The 16,647-nt window shown below is 49.0% G+C and overlaps 1 protein-coding gene across 1 annotated transcript in view; it reads right to left on the bottom strand.

Moving 5' to 3' along the window:
* The window catches only part of FHOD1 (formin homology 2 domain containing 1), a 36,588-nt gene that overhangs the window by 17,949 nt on the left and 1,992 nt on the right, over positions 1–16,647 (bottom strand). The window contains exons 2-6 of the mRNA XM_036748801.1: positions 3,562–3,668; positions 1,880–1,944; positions 1,341–1,408; positions 1,152–1,257; positions 471–565 (exon numbers count right to left, since the gene is read on the bottom strand). Of these exons, the coding sequence (XP_036604696.1) occupies positions 471–565; positions 1,152–1,257; positions 1,341–1,408; positions 1,880–1,944; positions 3,562–3,668 (441 nt within the window). The remainder of the gene's footprint in view (positions 1–470; positions 566–1,151; positions 1,258–1,340; positions 1,409–1,879; positions 1,945–3,561; positions 3,669–16,647) is intronic.

The following is a 16,647-nucleotide window of genomic DNA, read 5'->3' on the forward strand; positions in this document are numbered from 1 at the left end:
CTTCCAAACCAGATGGCATCTATCAGCTGGAGTGAGGGGAAGCACCTTCGATGCAAGAGGGGGAGGTCCCAAAAAGAAGCTGGCCAGGCCAGGCCCTTCTCGTGCTTTCCTTTTGGTATTTCTTCCTCCCTCCCTTTTATGGGCTGTCTTCCCCCATCAGGACATAAGTTCCTGGAGGGGAAGGACTTTCTTTTTACTTGCATTTGTACACCTAGAATGTAGCCCAGTACTTGGCATATAGTGAGTGTTTAAGTGTTTGTTGGTTGATTTTACAGATGAGGAAACTGAGGCCGGGTGAGGTGGTGGGAGTGAGTTGTTCAGTGCCAGAATCTGAATTAGAACCTGGATCTCCTGACAGCCCTCACCACCTCCTCCCCTGCCCGCCTTTTTTACTACACTGTAGTTGCTTACATTGTTCAGTGTTGGCAGCCTCCAAAAGCAGAGAAGTGAGAGAGGGCAGGTTTACTCACCACGCTGGCACAGAGGGTGTAGAGCCACTGCACGGTTTCACTGTGTTCCACCACACCCAGCATGCCATCCACGAACAGCATCACCTGGCCCAGGGCTGGAGGAGGGATGGGGGGCTGAAGTCAGCATGACAAGGGCTGGAGCCCCAGCCAGCCAGTCACCAGTAAGTATTTATTAAGCATTTCTTGTGGGTCAGGCACTGTTCTAAGCACCGGAGACACAAAGAAAGGCACAACCAGGGTTCCTGCCCTCAAGGAGTGTAATGGGAGAGATAATATGCAAACAGCTATGTAAATCTATGATATATACAGGGTAAAGTGGAGGTGATCACCAGAAGAAAGGCAGGGGGAGGGTGGGTTGTGTAGGGAGGGGACTAGTAAAGGCCTCTTGCAGAAGGTGGGATTTGAACCGAGTCTTAAAGGAAGCCAGGAGGCAGAGAGTAGGAGGGAGAGCATTGCAGGTGTGGGGTACAGCCTGCGCAAAGGCCTGGAGATAAGAGATGGAGTCATGTGTGGGAAGAACAGCCAGGAGGTCAGTGTCACCAGATTACAAGTAGGAGAGTAAAGTGTAAGACTAAAAAGTGAGGAAGGAGCCAGGTCAGAAAGGGCTGGGCGGGTAGGAGACAGCACCACCCCTGGAATGAGGCCATGGAGGGAGAGGGGCTAGCCCAAGCCTAGACCAACCTCGGAGGATGTAGCTCTGGTAGTTATGGTCTGCAGCGGCCCCCACTCGGATCAGACAGCTCAGGCCCTCTGAGTGTACAAACTCTGGTACCAGGTCCTTGTCCTCCTATGGAGGCAGTGGGGGAGGAGCTCAGGGGGGAGCACCTCCAGGTGCTCCCTCCTAGGCTGGCCTCCCAGTGACCCCCTCACCTGGAAGATCTGCTTCAGGGAGAAGAGCGAGCGGCGTAGCTCAGGGCCGCTGGATCTGTAGAGCTTCTCTGCAGAGGACAAAGATGTGTGGTGAGTGGGGCGCCGCTCCCCCAGGTACAGCCTTGGGCCCCACTCCCACCCCCATCCAGGATGTCAGGCACAGACCTTCCCTTCCCCTCTCAAGAGTACACAGTGAACCTGGAATAGTCACTCAGGCTCACACCCTCCCACCCCTATCTTGGCTACACAATAAGCTGACCACAAGTTCACCCTTATGTAGCCCCCAGGGCAGCTCCCCCATGCCTGCATCCACCTCCCACCCTTCCCAAGGCCTGCTGTCTTCACTCTCTCTCCATTCCTGGAGTGACTCCCTACCTCCAACTCTTAGGTCAGCCATGCCCTAGCTGGGGATGGCCCCCACACACATCCTCCCTCTTATCTGCTTGGCCCAGGCTCCCCGCTCCCTCCTTCCAAGGAAATGGAGAGGAGTCCTGGAGAATTGTGATGGGGATGGCCAGAGGGTGAGGGCAGGGACTCACCTAGGATGGCATGGACTCGGATGGAGAGCTGGGTCCGCAGAATGAGGGTGGGCTTCCTCCCTTTGCTGGGTGAAGAGCAGAGATTTAGAGCCAGAAGGGACCCTTAGAGAGCCCTTGGGCCAGCCTCACTTTAGAGATGAGGAAGCTGAGGCCCAGAGAGGTTTCGTGACTTCCCTGGGGTCACACAGCTAGTAAATAATGACCAGAGGGGTGATGAGAGCTAGGACCTCTGAATAAATCCAGACCTCTTCACTGTACCACAGACATTACCACTTGTCCTGAAAGTCTGCCTCCCTCCTGACACTCTCACACAAGGACTTCCACATTCCAACCAAAAACCCCAGGCAGAAGAAGTCCAATTCAGTTCTCTCTCTCTCCCCCCTTATGTCCCTGGTCCTGGAGGAGGGGTGGCGCTGAAAAACAAGGGCCCCTTAAGGGCAGAGGAAGTTGGAGGGTTTGGGCAAACACAGGTATACCAGTCATTCCATTACCTATTCTCTCCCCCAACAGGGGTCCCAGCGCATTAACTCTCCCCTGGACCCTCCCTAGGCTGGGCCCTCCCTAGGGCTCAGTATGGCCTCAAGGAGTTCTTGGGAGAGAGCAAAGGGACACCCCATTCCCTCTGCCTAGTTTCTTTCCCTCTCTTCCCCCTCAATCCATCCATATGCCCAGAATGCCAAAAAGCGGGGGCGGTGGGCAAAGAGGAGTGCTAGTCTGTTGAGAAATGGCTGGGACTCAGGGCAGTTTCCAGGTAGGGGGAGGAGGCGTGAAGAGGATCCCCGTAGGAATAAGGCCCCTCCCCCTACCTTGCCCAAGGCTCTCTGGAGACAAAGCATGGAGGGAATCTCAGGCCCTAGTGTGTATTGTGGAATCAGGGGAGTCAGAGCCCTGAATTTTATTTCTAGTTCTACCATTAGCTTGCCAGGTGATCCATGGGCAAATCACTTTTCTCTGGGCCTGTTTCCTCTTCTGTAAAAAGGAGAGACTCTTCCAATTCTAATCCTTGTTTCTTATTTACTAGCTGTGTGACCCTGAGAAAATCATTTAACCACTGGGTCTTAGGTTCTTCATCTGTAAAATGGGAATACTTCCACTGCCTCGCTGCCCTGTGAACCTCAAGGCACTAATGAAATGCTAAGTTGTTATTCTTTATCTGCGTCCTTGTGTTTGTATCTAAATTGTTTCCCTAGGAGAGGGGCAGGAGATGAGGAGGAGAATGATTCCCTCCCTGGCCAGTTCCCTGCCCTTCCTGGGCCTCAGGGATCAAGGGAGCAGGCACATATGCCAGGGGCTGGGAGAGAGCAGAGAAGTAGGCTAATGAAACCTTAGCCTGGCTTAGGATGTGTGTGTGTGTGTGTGTGTGTGTGTGTGTGTGTGTGTGTGTGTGAGAGAGAGAGAGAGAGAGAGAGAGAGCCTTAAATAATGCCTTCCCAGAACTCACAGTGATTATGGATCAGAGCTCATGGCTCAAGGTTCACCCAAGGAAGGACAGAGAGAAAGGGGAAGATGGGAATCAGTGGGGTGGGAACAGAGGGGAAAGGGTCTGGGGTGGGGTCCAGAGAAGAGAGAGGCTGAGAAAGGATGGGTAATCTTGGAGGCAGCAAGTAGCGAAGATGGGACTGATATCCCCCGAGCCTCTCATTCCTTCTCTCCCCAATGCAAAGGTGAGGATAAATACCAACCCAATCTCTTCATAGAAATCATCCAGCATCTCACGCTGCTCTTCAAGGGACAAATCCGGGTCCAGATAATAGCCAGAGGGGGATACTTGCAGGGCACAGTCTTCAAGCTGCAAGTTAAGAGAGAAGGCTGCTTTCAGAGACTATCCCCTCTTCCCTCTCAGTGGGAACTCCCAGCTGACTTTGGCCCTCTCCTTGTGCTGCTCGCACACAGGGAGGAGCTCAGTAAATAATGACTTATATTTATATGGTACTTTATGGCTTATAAAACACTATCCTTACCATGGGGATGCAGGCAATGTACACACTGCTTCAAACTCAGCTCGGGCTGCGTCCTACGTGACACCTGGTCTGATCCCCCAACGGCTGGGATATCCCATACTGCTGGACTATTTTTATATCTACACATTTGTTTCCCCGATACAATGTAAACTCTTAGAAGGTAGAGAGGGCTGTCTGAGGGTATCATTTTTCTGTCTGTATCCTCGCTGCCTGGTACCGAGTACTGCTTAATAAATGCTTGTGAGTTGATAATTACCCCCAGTTTGCAGATGAGCAGGCTGAGGCCCAGAGAGGGACTTGCCCATGACCCAAGAGCAAGCACCTGAGCTGGATCCCAGCTCCAGCTTCAGCGCTTTTTCTGCTGTAGACACACTTACTCTTTTTGATGAAAAAGGATGAATCTTGCCTCAAATGCTGTCATTAGCTACATGACAAATCATTTCTTCTCTCTGGGCCTCAGTTTACTCAAAATCTTGTGATTCTGAATGATTTAACTTGTCTGTACCTCAGTCTCCTCTTCTGTCTGGTGGGGATGATTTTCATACTATCTAACTGGTAGGACTGTTGTGACAAAAGTGCTATATAAAGATGAGCTATTCTTCCACCATTCTACTGGAGAGTTACTCCACCTGTTCCGGTTTAGGAGGGGGAAGGGAAAGAGGCCAGGCCCCAGACGCATCATAGGATCTCAGGCCTAGAAGGAACTTCTGAGATCACCTAGTCCAACCCCTGTATGGCATCTCAAGCAGATGGTCATTCGGCCTCTCTCTGAACAGCCCAACCTGTTTCTCAGGCAGCACAACCCACAGGGCACTCAGCTGTTGACAGACTCTTGGGCCAGACCCCAGCCTCTTTCTCCTCTTCTGTAATTTGATCCCTCCCCTTTCTGCCTCTATATTTCTTCAATCTGCATGGCTTAGCTCTAGCAGGAGAGAAGTAGGGGAAGGGAATGTCCAGGAATAAAGGTGGTGGTGAGTGTTCCTTCTTCCCTAGTCTCGAGGGCCCATTGGGAGGTGCTGACTCCCTAAGGCCCCAGCGATCTCACTCTAAGAGCGATGACTCTCCTGAAGAAGGAAAAGAGGCTGGCAGAGGTAGTTGGAGTAAGTGAGCGAGTTTCCAAGACTCGGGGTGGGCCAAGACAGGGCAAAATGGACCCAAAAACCCACAAGGCAGCTGAGTGGTACACTGGATAGGGACAATAGAGTTAGGAAGACCTTGAGTTCAAATCATCAGAAAAATACTAGCTGTGTGACATTAGGCAAATCACTTAGCCTCAGTTTTCTCATCTGTAAAGTGGGGACTATTATAATAATAGCACCTGCCTCCCAGGGTTGTTGTGAGGATAAGAGAGATAATATTTGCAAAGTTCTTTGCAAACCTTAAAGTGCCATGTAAATACTAGCTATCATTATTAAAAAACAGATCCGCACAGGCAATACTGTCCTGATTTGGAAGCAGTGGCTATGGGGCAATAGAGTGATGATGAGGGAGGAGATGTGGTATGGCAGAGAATCCTGAACCTTAGGACCAAAAGAGGCGCCATAACCCGATGATCAAAGAATGTGCCCTTCACCCGGTACTGTAAGTCATATGGACCGTGAAGACCTAGGTGAGGTGGATGAACTCTCTATTAACTCTGACTTTTTTCCCCACTTTGAGATGCTTTACTTCCAGGGTTGTGTTATAAGTCTGGAATGATACCATAGGGCCCTGGGGAAGGCAGAGTCCACCAAGCATCAGCTGTTTGACTTCCTCACAGTTTTAAGTTATTTTCCTGCAAGAAGAAGTTTCAACACCAGGATGGTACTTAGAGTGACTATGTAAGCCCTTGGGGGATGTGGGGCTCACAAGAGGGAAGTGTTTTCTTGACTATCTAAAGACCGGAGTAGTCCTCCTTCCTGTATTCTTTGTTGCGTGATAAACCTATTCTATATTTCGTGCCTTGGCAGAACAATGCTTGCCTGGGAGCTGAGGGCCCTTTGGGGAAAACTATGAATGAGCCATGTGCAGATGTTACCAGGGTAAACCTGAGAGTTTCCAATTCTGAGCTGTGGGTTACCAAAAGAGTAAGGTCCCACCAAATCCTAGGGCCTTAAATGCCCTCTAGTTTAATCTCATGTTTCAGATGAGGAAACTGAGGCCCAGAGATGTTAAGGTACTTGTTCAAGGTCATACAGATAATAAGTGGCAGAGACAGGATTTGAAACCAAATCTTCTGGACTCCAGATTCAGAATTTTGTCCACTACACCTTACTGGGAAGTCACAGGGTTGTTTGTGAGGCTCCAATGGGAATATAAATATGAGAGAGCTTTGAAAACTGCCAAGTGCTAGAAAAACAAGCATTAGATTTAGTCAGGAATTCCAGGTTCAAATCCTGCCTCTGCCTCTTACTTGAGATCTTATGATCATAAGATCATAAAATTTAGACCTGGAAGAGATCTTACAAAGCAACTCGCTCATTTGACAGATGGGGAAAATAAGGCCCAGAGATGGAAAGTGGCTTGGTCTTTTTTAGGACTCAGTTTTCTTATTGATAAAGTGAGGAGATTAGATTAGTTAATCTCTGAGGTCTCTGCTAGCCCTGATAGTCTGTCACACACACACCTCCCCCCCACTTATATAGGCATGTACATATATATGACCCTTAACACACATATATAATATATAAACACATACATATGTGATATGCATATATTATATGGTACAAATATACATATACATATGTGTGTGTGTGAATTCCTCTAAGTATAAGGGGATATATTATTTCAATGGTGGCAGGAAAATAGAGAGGGCTCTTCTGGAGGAGGGACAAGAAGCCCTGTCCATCCCCCAGAGGGTGGGACTATGGGGTTGTCTGAGGTAATGCACCTCCCTTCCCGCTTGGGACAAACACTGTGAACCCTGGTCCCACTTCCTGCCTGGCTCCTTGCCCTCTTTTCTTAGGGGAAGGGAATAGAAGCACAGTCATCCTCTCTCTTGGGCTATTTTAGGAGCAGGCCCAAGAGAGTGGCAGAGACCCTTCCTACCCCCATCCCCAAAGGAAAGCTGGGGGGGAGGGAGGGGAGGGAGGAAGAGGGACAGAGTCCAAAGGGAAAGGAAGTAAGGGACTGGGCTGTTTCCTGCCTAGGGTCAGTTTGATTGACTGCTGTCTCCTTGGCTGGCCACTAGATTAGAATAAGAAACCCAGGAGGACTCCAGGCCTAGCTGTGCTGACTTGGAGACTCTGGGCAAGGCACTTAGCCTCTGTGGGCCTCAATTTCCTTGTCTGCTAAATGAAGAAGTTGGATTAGATGACTTCTCAGGGTTTTTGCCCCTTGAAATCTTATGATTCTCTCAGGAGAGGCAGAGGCCCTGGACTCTTGGTGGGCAGCAGAGTCTGAAGAGTCCAGAGGGCCATAGCATGGGTCTTCAGGTATCTGAAAGGTTGTCCCATGGAGGTAGGATTAGCTTTGGTCTGCTTGATGCCTTGGGGCAGAACTGGGGGAGGCTTGAGGTCAGGGGAGGAGCTCTCCCTCCAAGGAGAGGTGGATTTGATGGCCCCAGAATTCTCTTCCACCTTTAAGATTCCATGTCTCAACTAAGCCCTGCCACTAACCAGAATTATAAATAATAGTTGGCATTTCTTTGGTACTTGAGATTTGCAAAGTGGCTTCCTCATCCCAGTGCTTCGAGGTAAGCAGCGTGGTATAACAGGAAGCGAGCCCTAGACCCCCATTCAAATCCTGCCTGCCTCTTACTACCTCAGCCTCCTTGAGCAGGTGGGCCTCAGTTTCCTTATCTGTAAAATGAAGGGGCTGACCTCAGAGGTGCCCTCCACCTTTTGTGATTCTGTGATCGCCTTCATTTTACAGATGAAAACACCAAGGCTTAGAGGTCAGGGCCAGGATTCAAGTTCAGATTTCTGGATGTCAAACCCAGCCCTCTTCCCACCATACCACAAGGGTCTTCTCTAGTATGACCTTGGGCAAGTCACACTCCCCTGCGAAGGGAAAATCTGGAGGATCTCAATGCAAGGGCATTGAGCATTTCCTATCCATGGCAAGTTTAAGTATTCTCCCTCCTCCCGAAGAGGGCAACCCTCACATGCTGATTGTCATCCCATGCCTCAGACAAAGCAGCTGCCCAGCATCTTTGCCATCTGCCCCACCCCCTCCCTTGAGTTCCTGATTTATAGTAGGTTGTACCCCACCCCTGGGGCAGCTAGATGCCATAGTGGATAGAGTGCTGTCCTGGAGTTAGGAAGAGCTGAGTTCAAGTCCAGCCTCAGAAAACTACTAGCTGTGTGACCCTGGACAAGTCACTTAACCCTGTTGGCATCAGTTTCCTCACTGGTCAAATGAGCTGAAGAAAGAAATGGCAAACCACTCTAGTATCTTTGCCAAGAAAATGGGGTCATGAAGAGTCAGACATGACCGAAACAACTGAACAAGTACCCCACTTCTCCTGCTGCTGATCAATCCTGAGATTCCACCTCTCCATCCCCCCAATGACTCAGCATGGTATACCAAACTCCCTTCCTCCCACCCAGAGCTATACATAAAGAGTGTCACAATATCCCAGTTCCCAGACCTTCAAAGAACTATACAGAGATACCAAAAATATCTCTGAAATTCAAAGACCTGGGTCCAAATTCTGGTTCTTCTTCTAACAACCTATATGGTCTTGAGACACACTCCAGGCCACAGTTTCTTTATCTATAAAATGAGGAGTTTAGATGAGATAAATGTTAAGGTCCTTTCTAGCTCTAAATTTTAATTTCATATACAAATGCAAAATAAAGTGGGAAATCCTTCAACTTCTTTGTATTACCTGGGGAACAGAAGTCCAAAACCCAGTTTGTTCTAGAATAAGGTAACTCAGCCAGTGCCCTCCCTGTCATGAAGTGTTAGGCCCCAGAGGGCTGGAATATCACTGTCCTCACTCAGGCCCATTCTTCAAACGTCTTCCCCACCCCACCCCCCTCCAGCCTTCATCGTTGGTATAGTGGAAAAGATTTAAATTTGAGTTATGCCAACTCCTTGGGTGATCTTGGGGAGGTTACCACACCTCTTGGGGTCTCAGTTTCCTTGCTTCTAAGCTCCCTTCCAGTTTGCTTCAGGATTTCAGCATACTGTAACAGAAAGGGCATTAGATCTAGAGCCACAAGAAATTGGTTCAAACAGCTGATTTGTTGCTACTTAGCACCTGTGTGACCATGACCAAGTCACACCTTCTCTGGAGCCATGTTCTCTCCTCCATAAGATGACGGGGTTGCATTAAGACCACTGGAGTTTCTGTTGGAAGATCTGGGTTCGAATCCTGGCTGCCACTTGCTACCAACATGATCATAGCCCAGTCGGTTTCAACTAGGAGCCTCAGTAGTCTTATCTGGAGAGTTAGGGTGTTGTACTAGGTAGGTCTTAGAACTTTTTCATTCCCCCCCTCCCTCTCCCCTGCCCCCTGCCTTTTCAATTAAAATTTTAAAACACTTAAATACAAAATAAGAAAAGAAAAAAAAGCATTGCTTATGTGCACAGTAGAACATAAGAGATGATGCAAAACATACAGCAATAAATTTCCATTTCAAGGAAGCTTATATAATAAATACCACACATGTATGTAGTATGTATGTACATATACATATATGTAGCTGTCCATCTTTGCTTCCTTGTAAGTTTTCTTTTGTTCTCCGCTATGCACTTTTTACTTTTTTTTTTAAATTTCTAAATCGTTCATTTCTAACTTTTGACCTAAATCCCCACCCACCCCCCTTCCTTATTCTTCCACATCCCAACTTTAACCTCCTCATTTGGGCAATTTTAAATCCCTCCTATCTGATGGCAGCAGCAGCTGTCTTTTATATAGCCTGAAAATTTTATTAGGTATTATTAGCTTCATTTTACAGATGTTGAAGCTGAGGTTCGGAAAGGTTAAAGTGATCTTCCTGATCAGGGGTGGTCACAGAGCTAGTAAGCGTCTGGGATCTGGTGTTTGCACGTAGGTCTCCCTGACTCCGGGTAGAATGTTCTGTCTACTACACCACGTTACCCCTTTCCAACCTGACGATCCTCCTGGGGACCGATCTCTGTCTAGGCCAAGGGAGTGAGGAACAAAAGAGGAGTGACTAGTCTGATGAACCTCGAGATATCCATTCATCACTTAGGAAGTATTTACTGGCCTCAGACCCTTAATTATAGGATCTAGAACTGGAAGAGACCAAAGGCATTGAGCACTGGAGTAAGGAAGACCTAGTTCAAATCCTGTGACCCTAGGCAAGTCACTTGAGGTCAACTTCCTCACCTGTAGAATGGGGCTTGTTATAAGGGGGGTTGTTATAAGGATCACATGAGAGGTCTACAAAGTGCTCTGCAAACTTTTAAATGTTATAAAAAATTATAAATGCTAACTATTATCATTGTTACTATTATTATTAACATGCTGCTAACTCCTCCTGACCTTTACCAAGGCTAGTCACTTTCTCCTGGAGCTCCCACACAAATTCCCACCCCTTAATGGTCCTCCCTCAGATCACCACCCCTGTGGTCTAGTTGGCTGATGTGGGTGCTGTCAGGGCCAGAAGAACAGCTGGATGGTGTGGATTCCAGGACAGCAGGATGGTGCCTGTTCCCCACACCCTGGCCCCAACTAGCCTGAGATATTTCCGCTCTAGTCCCAGGGCCCCTTCCTGGGGTCACCTGCTCTCCATTCTGGGTCACTTGGCCATGAGCCAAGGCTCTGGGTTGCATTCCTGGTACCCTGGGGCCATGCCAGACTCCCCCTTTCTCTCTCTGATGTTTCTGCCCCCTGTTGTTTTATGTACTCAAGGACCTCATCATCCTAGGTTCCTGACCATGAGATTTCTAGACCAGTGTGTGCAGGGGGTAGTGTCAGTTGGAGCTTAGGGGTTGGTTCCAACAGTAACCCGCCCCTTCACCATAGCTGGCCCTAGGTCTTCCAACTCAAACTTTGATCCCTTCTCCATCCACGAAGCTCTCATTGGTCTGCCAGATTGGTAATCCTCTTTCCTTCCAGGACCCAACACTGCACTTTGGCTGTCCACCTCTGATGCATTCACCATGTATGCTATTCTGTTACAGTTATTGGGAAAGGATCATGGCTCCCTACTAAACTGGAAGCTCCATCATGGTGAGGACTGTGTCTTATTTAATCTTTGCATCTCTTCCAGCACTTAACATTAGTCTCTGCACACAGTATATTGGTTTGAATAGGGTCACAGACGTAGAAATGGAAGGGAAATTAAGGTCCAACCCCTGTTTTTTCTAGATGAAGAAACTGAGGCCCAGAAGTTTGTCCAGGGTCACGCAGCTATAGTAAGTGTTCAAACAAGGCAAGGTTTTAACCCTGATCCTGATTCCCAAGCCCAGAGCTCTATGGGCTGCTCCATCACCGAGCTGTAGCCGAATTCATTCACTTCCTGGTCTCTCTTCTCTCCTTTGTTCCCATCTACCATCACTAAGGCCTCCCACCTACTTTCCTTCAGAGATTTCCTTCCTTTCTGGTCTTTGATTACTGCCCCCCACCAAGGGAAGTGATCCACAGCTGGCTAATTACTGCCATATAGCAAGAGCCTCAGAGCCTAGGTGATCTGCCTTTTTCTCATGTGGCTCAAACCCTCAGGATAATTGACCTTAAATTCTTCATTAGTAGGGACAGCTCCCAGACAAAGAGCTCCCAAGAAGCCAAAGAGAGCCCTGTTCTTTCCAGGATCTCTCACTCACTACAGAGTGGAAAGAGCCCTAGATTTGGAGTCCAAGGACTTCAGGTTCCAGTTCTGCTATGGACTCTTACCAGTCCTGTCACCTCATCTTGGGGATAACAATACCTACCTTACTTCAAGGGAAGAAAGCCTTTGTAAACTTTAGAGCTCACAGAAATGGGAGTTGTTATCGCCTTCCTCATGGGACTATTCTTAATGAAGTAGTTCTTATACAATGATTGGTAAACACTGAAGGACTGGAGAAATTGATCGATTGGGAATGGGACCTGGTCTAATATGTCATAAGAGGTAACAGCAAAGCTGTGGTTAGGGATCAGGAGCCTTGGCTCATGGCCAAGTGACCCAGAATGGAGAGCAGGTGACCCCACCTCCTCAGGTCTTGGAGACTTAGGGTTCCCTACAGAAGGACCAAGGGTTAGGGCTGTCCCAGACTGGCCCTCCCCACCCCCCCTTATAGATAAGCAGGCCCTCTAGTCTCTGTAAATAACCCCAAACTGGTCCTCCCGGTTTCAGAAGGCACACAGAGAGTTTGAGGTATAGGAGCACAGAGGAAGCCAGAGGGAGATGGGAAAAGACATACACTGACATAGGAGATATAGGGCAGGGCTGTCCTTTGACTGGGGGAGCAAGGAGCAGCAGGTCCTGCAGGCCGCAGGCTCCCCACCCCTGGCTAGCCCCTCCCTCCCAGGGTGATTATGACCATCAAATGTACTTACCTGGTCTCCCAGTAAGGGCCCTATCGCCACTCAGTAGTGTAACAGACTATATAACAAGGTCTGCTTCCTACCACTCCACCCCCGCATAAACAGCACAGCACCATATCAGCCTGGGCTTCCCCCAGGCATTGAAACCAGGCCTTTAGTCCTAAGAGAGACTGTGGGAAGAGGAATGGAGAGGCCAGCAGGGGCCAGGAGAGCTGATAGAATGGGCTACTCAACCCTCCCCCAAACCCTTCTGTGGGAAAAAGCAGCTTGGGGCAGAGAGAAGAGGGAGGGAGTGAGTCATAGCTCGATAATACACCCTCCCTCCCTGGTCTGGAGGCTGCTCCTGCTCTGATTCACTACTAGCTCCGTGGAGATGTGGCTTATGGAAATGAGTTCTCATCCCTTTCTGGTCATCCCATGCTCATGCTCACACATACCCCCTTCAGCCCTAGCCTCCACTGGAGCCTACCTGATGGATATTCTCCACCTCCCAAGTCTTAGAACGTCACAAGCCCTTAGGGAGATCACTTAGCCCAGTCTCACATTTTACAGATGGGAAAACTGAATAAGGCCCAGAGGTTAAGTAATTTGGCCAAAGTCATAAAATCCCCTGATTTCAAATCAAATGCTTTCTCCACCACACCCTGATGCCTCCCTGGCTCCAGTTTCCTAATTCAGCTCCCATTTCCCCCTTGGGTTCACATGTAACTCTTCCCCACAATCCTCACATAGGTAAGAAGGTAGCAGAATTGAGACCTAACCCTGGTTTCTCTGACCCCAAATCCAAAGCTCTTTTCATAGCATTGGACTGGCTCTTCATGCCATTTCACATTAAGATCCTTCTCTCTCCCTTCCTCCAATCACTGTTTTCCTGCTATGAGTGGGGAAACTGAGGCCAGAGCAAGTAGGCCACAGAGTCACAAAACTGTTCTAGAGAGAACCTGTCCAGCCCTGGTCCCTCTGCAAGGCCTGCTCTGATCTCAGCCATACAGCTCACAGTTTCCAGTTATGACTTTGTTAAAAGAACATAAAACTTCACGGCTGGTCTTGCTGATGGGAGGGGAAAGGTCCTTGGGCTGAGAGCCTTCTGGCCTCCTCATCGGTGCCAGCTCAGGGTCCACACCCCAGCTGGGAGATGTGGAACCACCCAAGCAGAAGTCGGTGCCACCTTCCAATATACCAAGGCTTGGGCCTCCTGAGACATCTGTGTCCAGGGCACCTCCTACCTCTGTGGAGAGGGCAAAGAGCAGCGACCAGCAAGGGGGTGTGACTGGTACAATGACAGCTCACTTCTTGGGTACTGAGGCCATAGCCCTGTGCTCTCCTGGCATTCTGCAGCTCTGGGGAGTTGGTGGGTCTGGTCCATATGGGATCCCATGTGTCTGGTCCCTTATTCAGCTAGTGCTAAGATGAAATGAGGAGCAGGGCGGGGAGGAAAGGGGAAAAATCCCAGCACATGGTAAAAATAATTGGTCACAGGGTTTTGGGATGAAAAAATTAAGTAGGGAAGAGAAATGACTGGCCCAGAGTTCCATACACAGTAAGCGGCAGACAGGATTTAAACATGTATTCTCTGACTCTAGATCTAGCAGTGCTTTTTCCCAGATGCCCCAGGAAGCTCACTCTCAATGCCCCCAGGTGCCATGCTTCCCCTCTAATGGCTGAGCTCTAGCCCAAAGTACCAGGCCTGGCCCAGGAAGCAGATACCCTTTGAGTAGGAGATGAGTCAGAGGCTGTGGCCCTGCAGCTTCCTCCCAGACAGGGGAGGAAGTCAGTGAGGCCTCAGCCAGTGCATGAGGAAGCTCAGTGCCCCCAAGGAAGGGGAGTGTCCAGCCCCCCACAAGTACCTTCCCCCTGAGGAGGCTCTAGGAAGTAGCTGGCCATCGGCCCAGGGATTGGGTGGGGGCCTGCAGGAGGGGTGGGTCTCTGCACCAGGTTTCTTTTAGGGTAGTCAACTTAAAGTTCACGTGGCCAAGTAGGTCCCAGGGCACCAATTCTGTCCCAGGCTAAGCTGGGTCCCTTGGCAGCAGAGGGAAACAATTTAGTCCACTCAGTCTTGCCAATGACAAACATCCCTGAGTTAGGGCTCCAGGATTTGGGTCATTTCACAGCTGGATTATGGTAAACCATGTCCTATGCCTCCACTTCTCCTCTGGTCACCCCTAGAAGAGTCCTGGTTGGCAGGAAAGACAGGCCAGCTGCAGAAGGAACACCAAGTCTAGAGGTCTTTTTAGCACCCCACCCCACCCCCCATCATCCCTTCTGCAACCCAAGCCCTACCATGGGGGCCTGTTTTCAGTCCTAAAACTCTAGACTTCTATTCCGGGGCTGTGGTCATGGTTTATATTTGGGATGGGAATGTCTTGGTGCATCTGACCATTCCTGGCAGAGATGCCAGCCACAGGGAGCCAGCCTCTTGTGCCTGTCACTATGGTAACCCAGCCACACTTAGTACTGAGCTTCCCAGGGGCATCGAGGAAGGGAGACTGGGGTTTGGATTTGAGATAAAGGCTCAGGGTCTACAGCCCCTGGCAGAAAGAGCTTAGGGCTAGGCAGATTCTGGCTTAAAGTATGGGAAGGGGGCAAGAATTTGGGGATGTTCCCTGGCTTTAATAAACTCAACTTCCCTAAGCCTCAGTTTTCCCGTCTGTAAAATTAGTGTATGGGGGCTAATTGAGCTAGATCTCTGAAGGCCTTTTCACCTCTAAATTCTCTGAAACCTCATTCTTTAGGTGGCTCTGAGGCCATGAATGCCCGGCTGCCTAGATAGGCAAGTGTCAGGATTGCCCACACCCACTTTGTCTAGATTACAAAATCAAACCATTGCCTCATGGTAGCCCCATACTTCTGGAGAGCTTCATTCAAGTCTCATTTACTAGGGGATAAAAAATATGTTCAGAACTGGAACTTGGAACAGGAACATCATCTGGTCTAAGCTCTTTTTATGACCTATCTGGTCTAAGCTGTTCTTTTGACCTAGGCAGCAACTGAGGGCCAGAGAGAAGAAATGTCTTGTTCCAGGTTAGACTGATAGTCAGCATCATGCTGGGATTTCAACTCAGGTCCTCTGACTCCACTTCAGTGCTTTGTCTCTGTATACTGGGGTCTGTGTGGGGGTGGGCCAGAATGTGATGATATTATCATTATCTATCCCCTTATCCCGACTACAGGGCAGGAGGTGCACAGGGGGTACAGAGAAGGAACCGTGCTACCACACACTGGGCAGATGAGCTAAGCAGCAAAGCTCTCTGAGAGGAAAAGTTCATCAGGAAGGGACAGTGGCTACCTGGGACTGGCTAACTGCCCCCTGGACGGGGATGGTTTATTCTTCCACCCCAACCCCTAGGAGTGGTTTCTGATCCTAGAGCATTCTCAGTAAGTATACTTCAGGAATCTCCTTGTACAGAAAGATGAAGCCTCTCCTGCAAGTCTGACCGTATCACTTTTGGTAGAGTATTAAATTCCTTGAAGGTAGACTGTTTTGTCTTTGTGTCACTAGTGCCTAGTACATAGTAACGTAGTAATTGCTGCTTATTGGATTGATTGAGACGGATCCATTTGGGAGGAACAGACAGAAGGCTGATTTTGCCTGCAGATGGAGTTGGTTTAGGAGTTCATGTTCTAGTTAAGTGAAGAAGTTCCCCCCACTCCCACCTCTTCCAGTCTCACCTCTAGCATTAAAGATTCTGGGAGGTCAGAAAGTGAGAAATTGCTGCCTATCTCCCTAATGTTGCAAAAGACCTCACAAAATACTTGGTTTTGCCCATAATGTACTCATCATGTGATCCTAAGTATCTTACCCGCTTTAGAAACAGTTCTCCATAAGGACAGGACCCAGTTCTTATCTATACTTTGCATCTCTTCTCTTCCAGCTAGGACAATGTGGCTTTGCAACACTAATTATGGGTGGGTGGGGGCTGGTGGGGAGAGGCAATCTAGGGCTCTATTCCCAGGAAAATTGGAATATTGAATTTGAGAGAAAATTGCATGAGAAGACAGAGCAGGGATCATAGTGTGATCCTTCCATAGGATTTCTAGGTAAAGCTGGAAGAATTCAAGATCATTTGCTCCATCTTCTCATTTTACAGATGGAAAAACTGAGGCCCTTAGAGGTTATGTAACTTGTCCAAGGCCACACAGCTAGTAGTAAATAGCAGCAGCAAATGAAACAGATACTTCGATGCCAAACACAGTGGTCTTTCTAGGAAAGGGCAGGGCCTCATACCACTATGGACAGGTTGGGGAGTTGCCATGTTAACCAAATCCCTCCACTAGGAGTTGGGGTCTCTTCTGGGAAGAGAGGTGTAACTATGAATGAAGGGAAGTCTCTGCGATCCCCTTCAGTGCTGCTCTATCCTCTCCCATTCCCAACCTCGGTTTCCCCT

This window comes from Trichosurus vulpecula, chromosome 3 (genome assembly GCF_011100635.1).
Source record: "Trichosurus vulpecula isolate mTriVul1 chromosome 3, mTriVul1.pri, whole genome shotgun sequence".
In the NCBI taxonomy this organism is placed as follows: Eukaryota; Metazoa; Chordata; class Mammalia; order Diprotodontia; family Phalangeridae; genus Trichosurus; species Trichosurus vulpecula.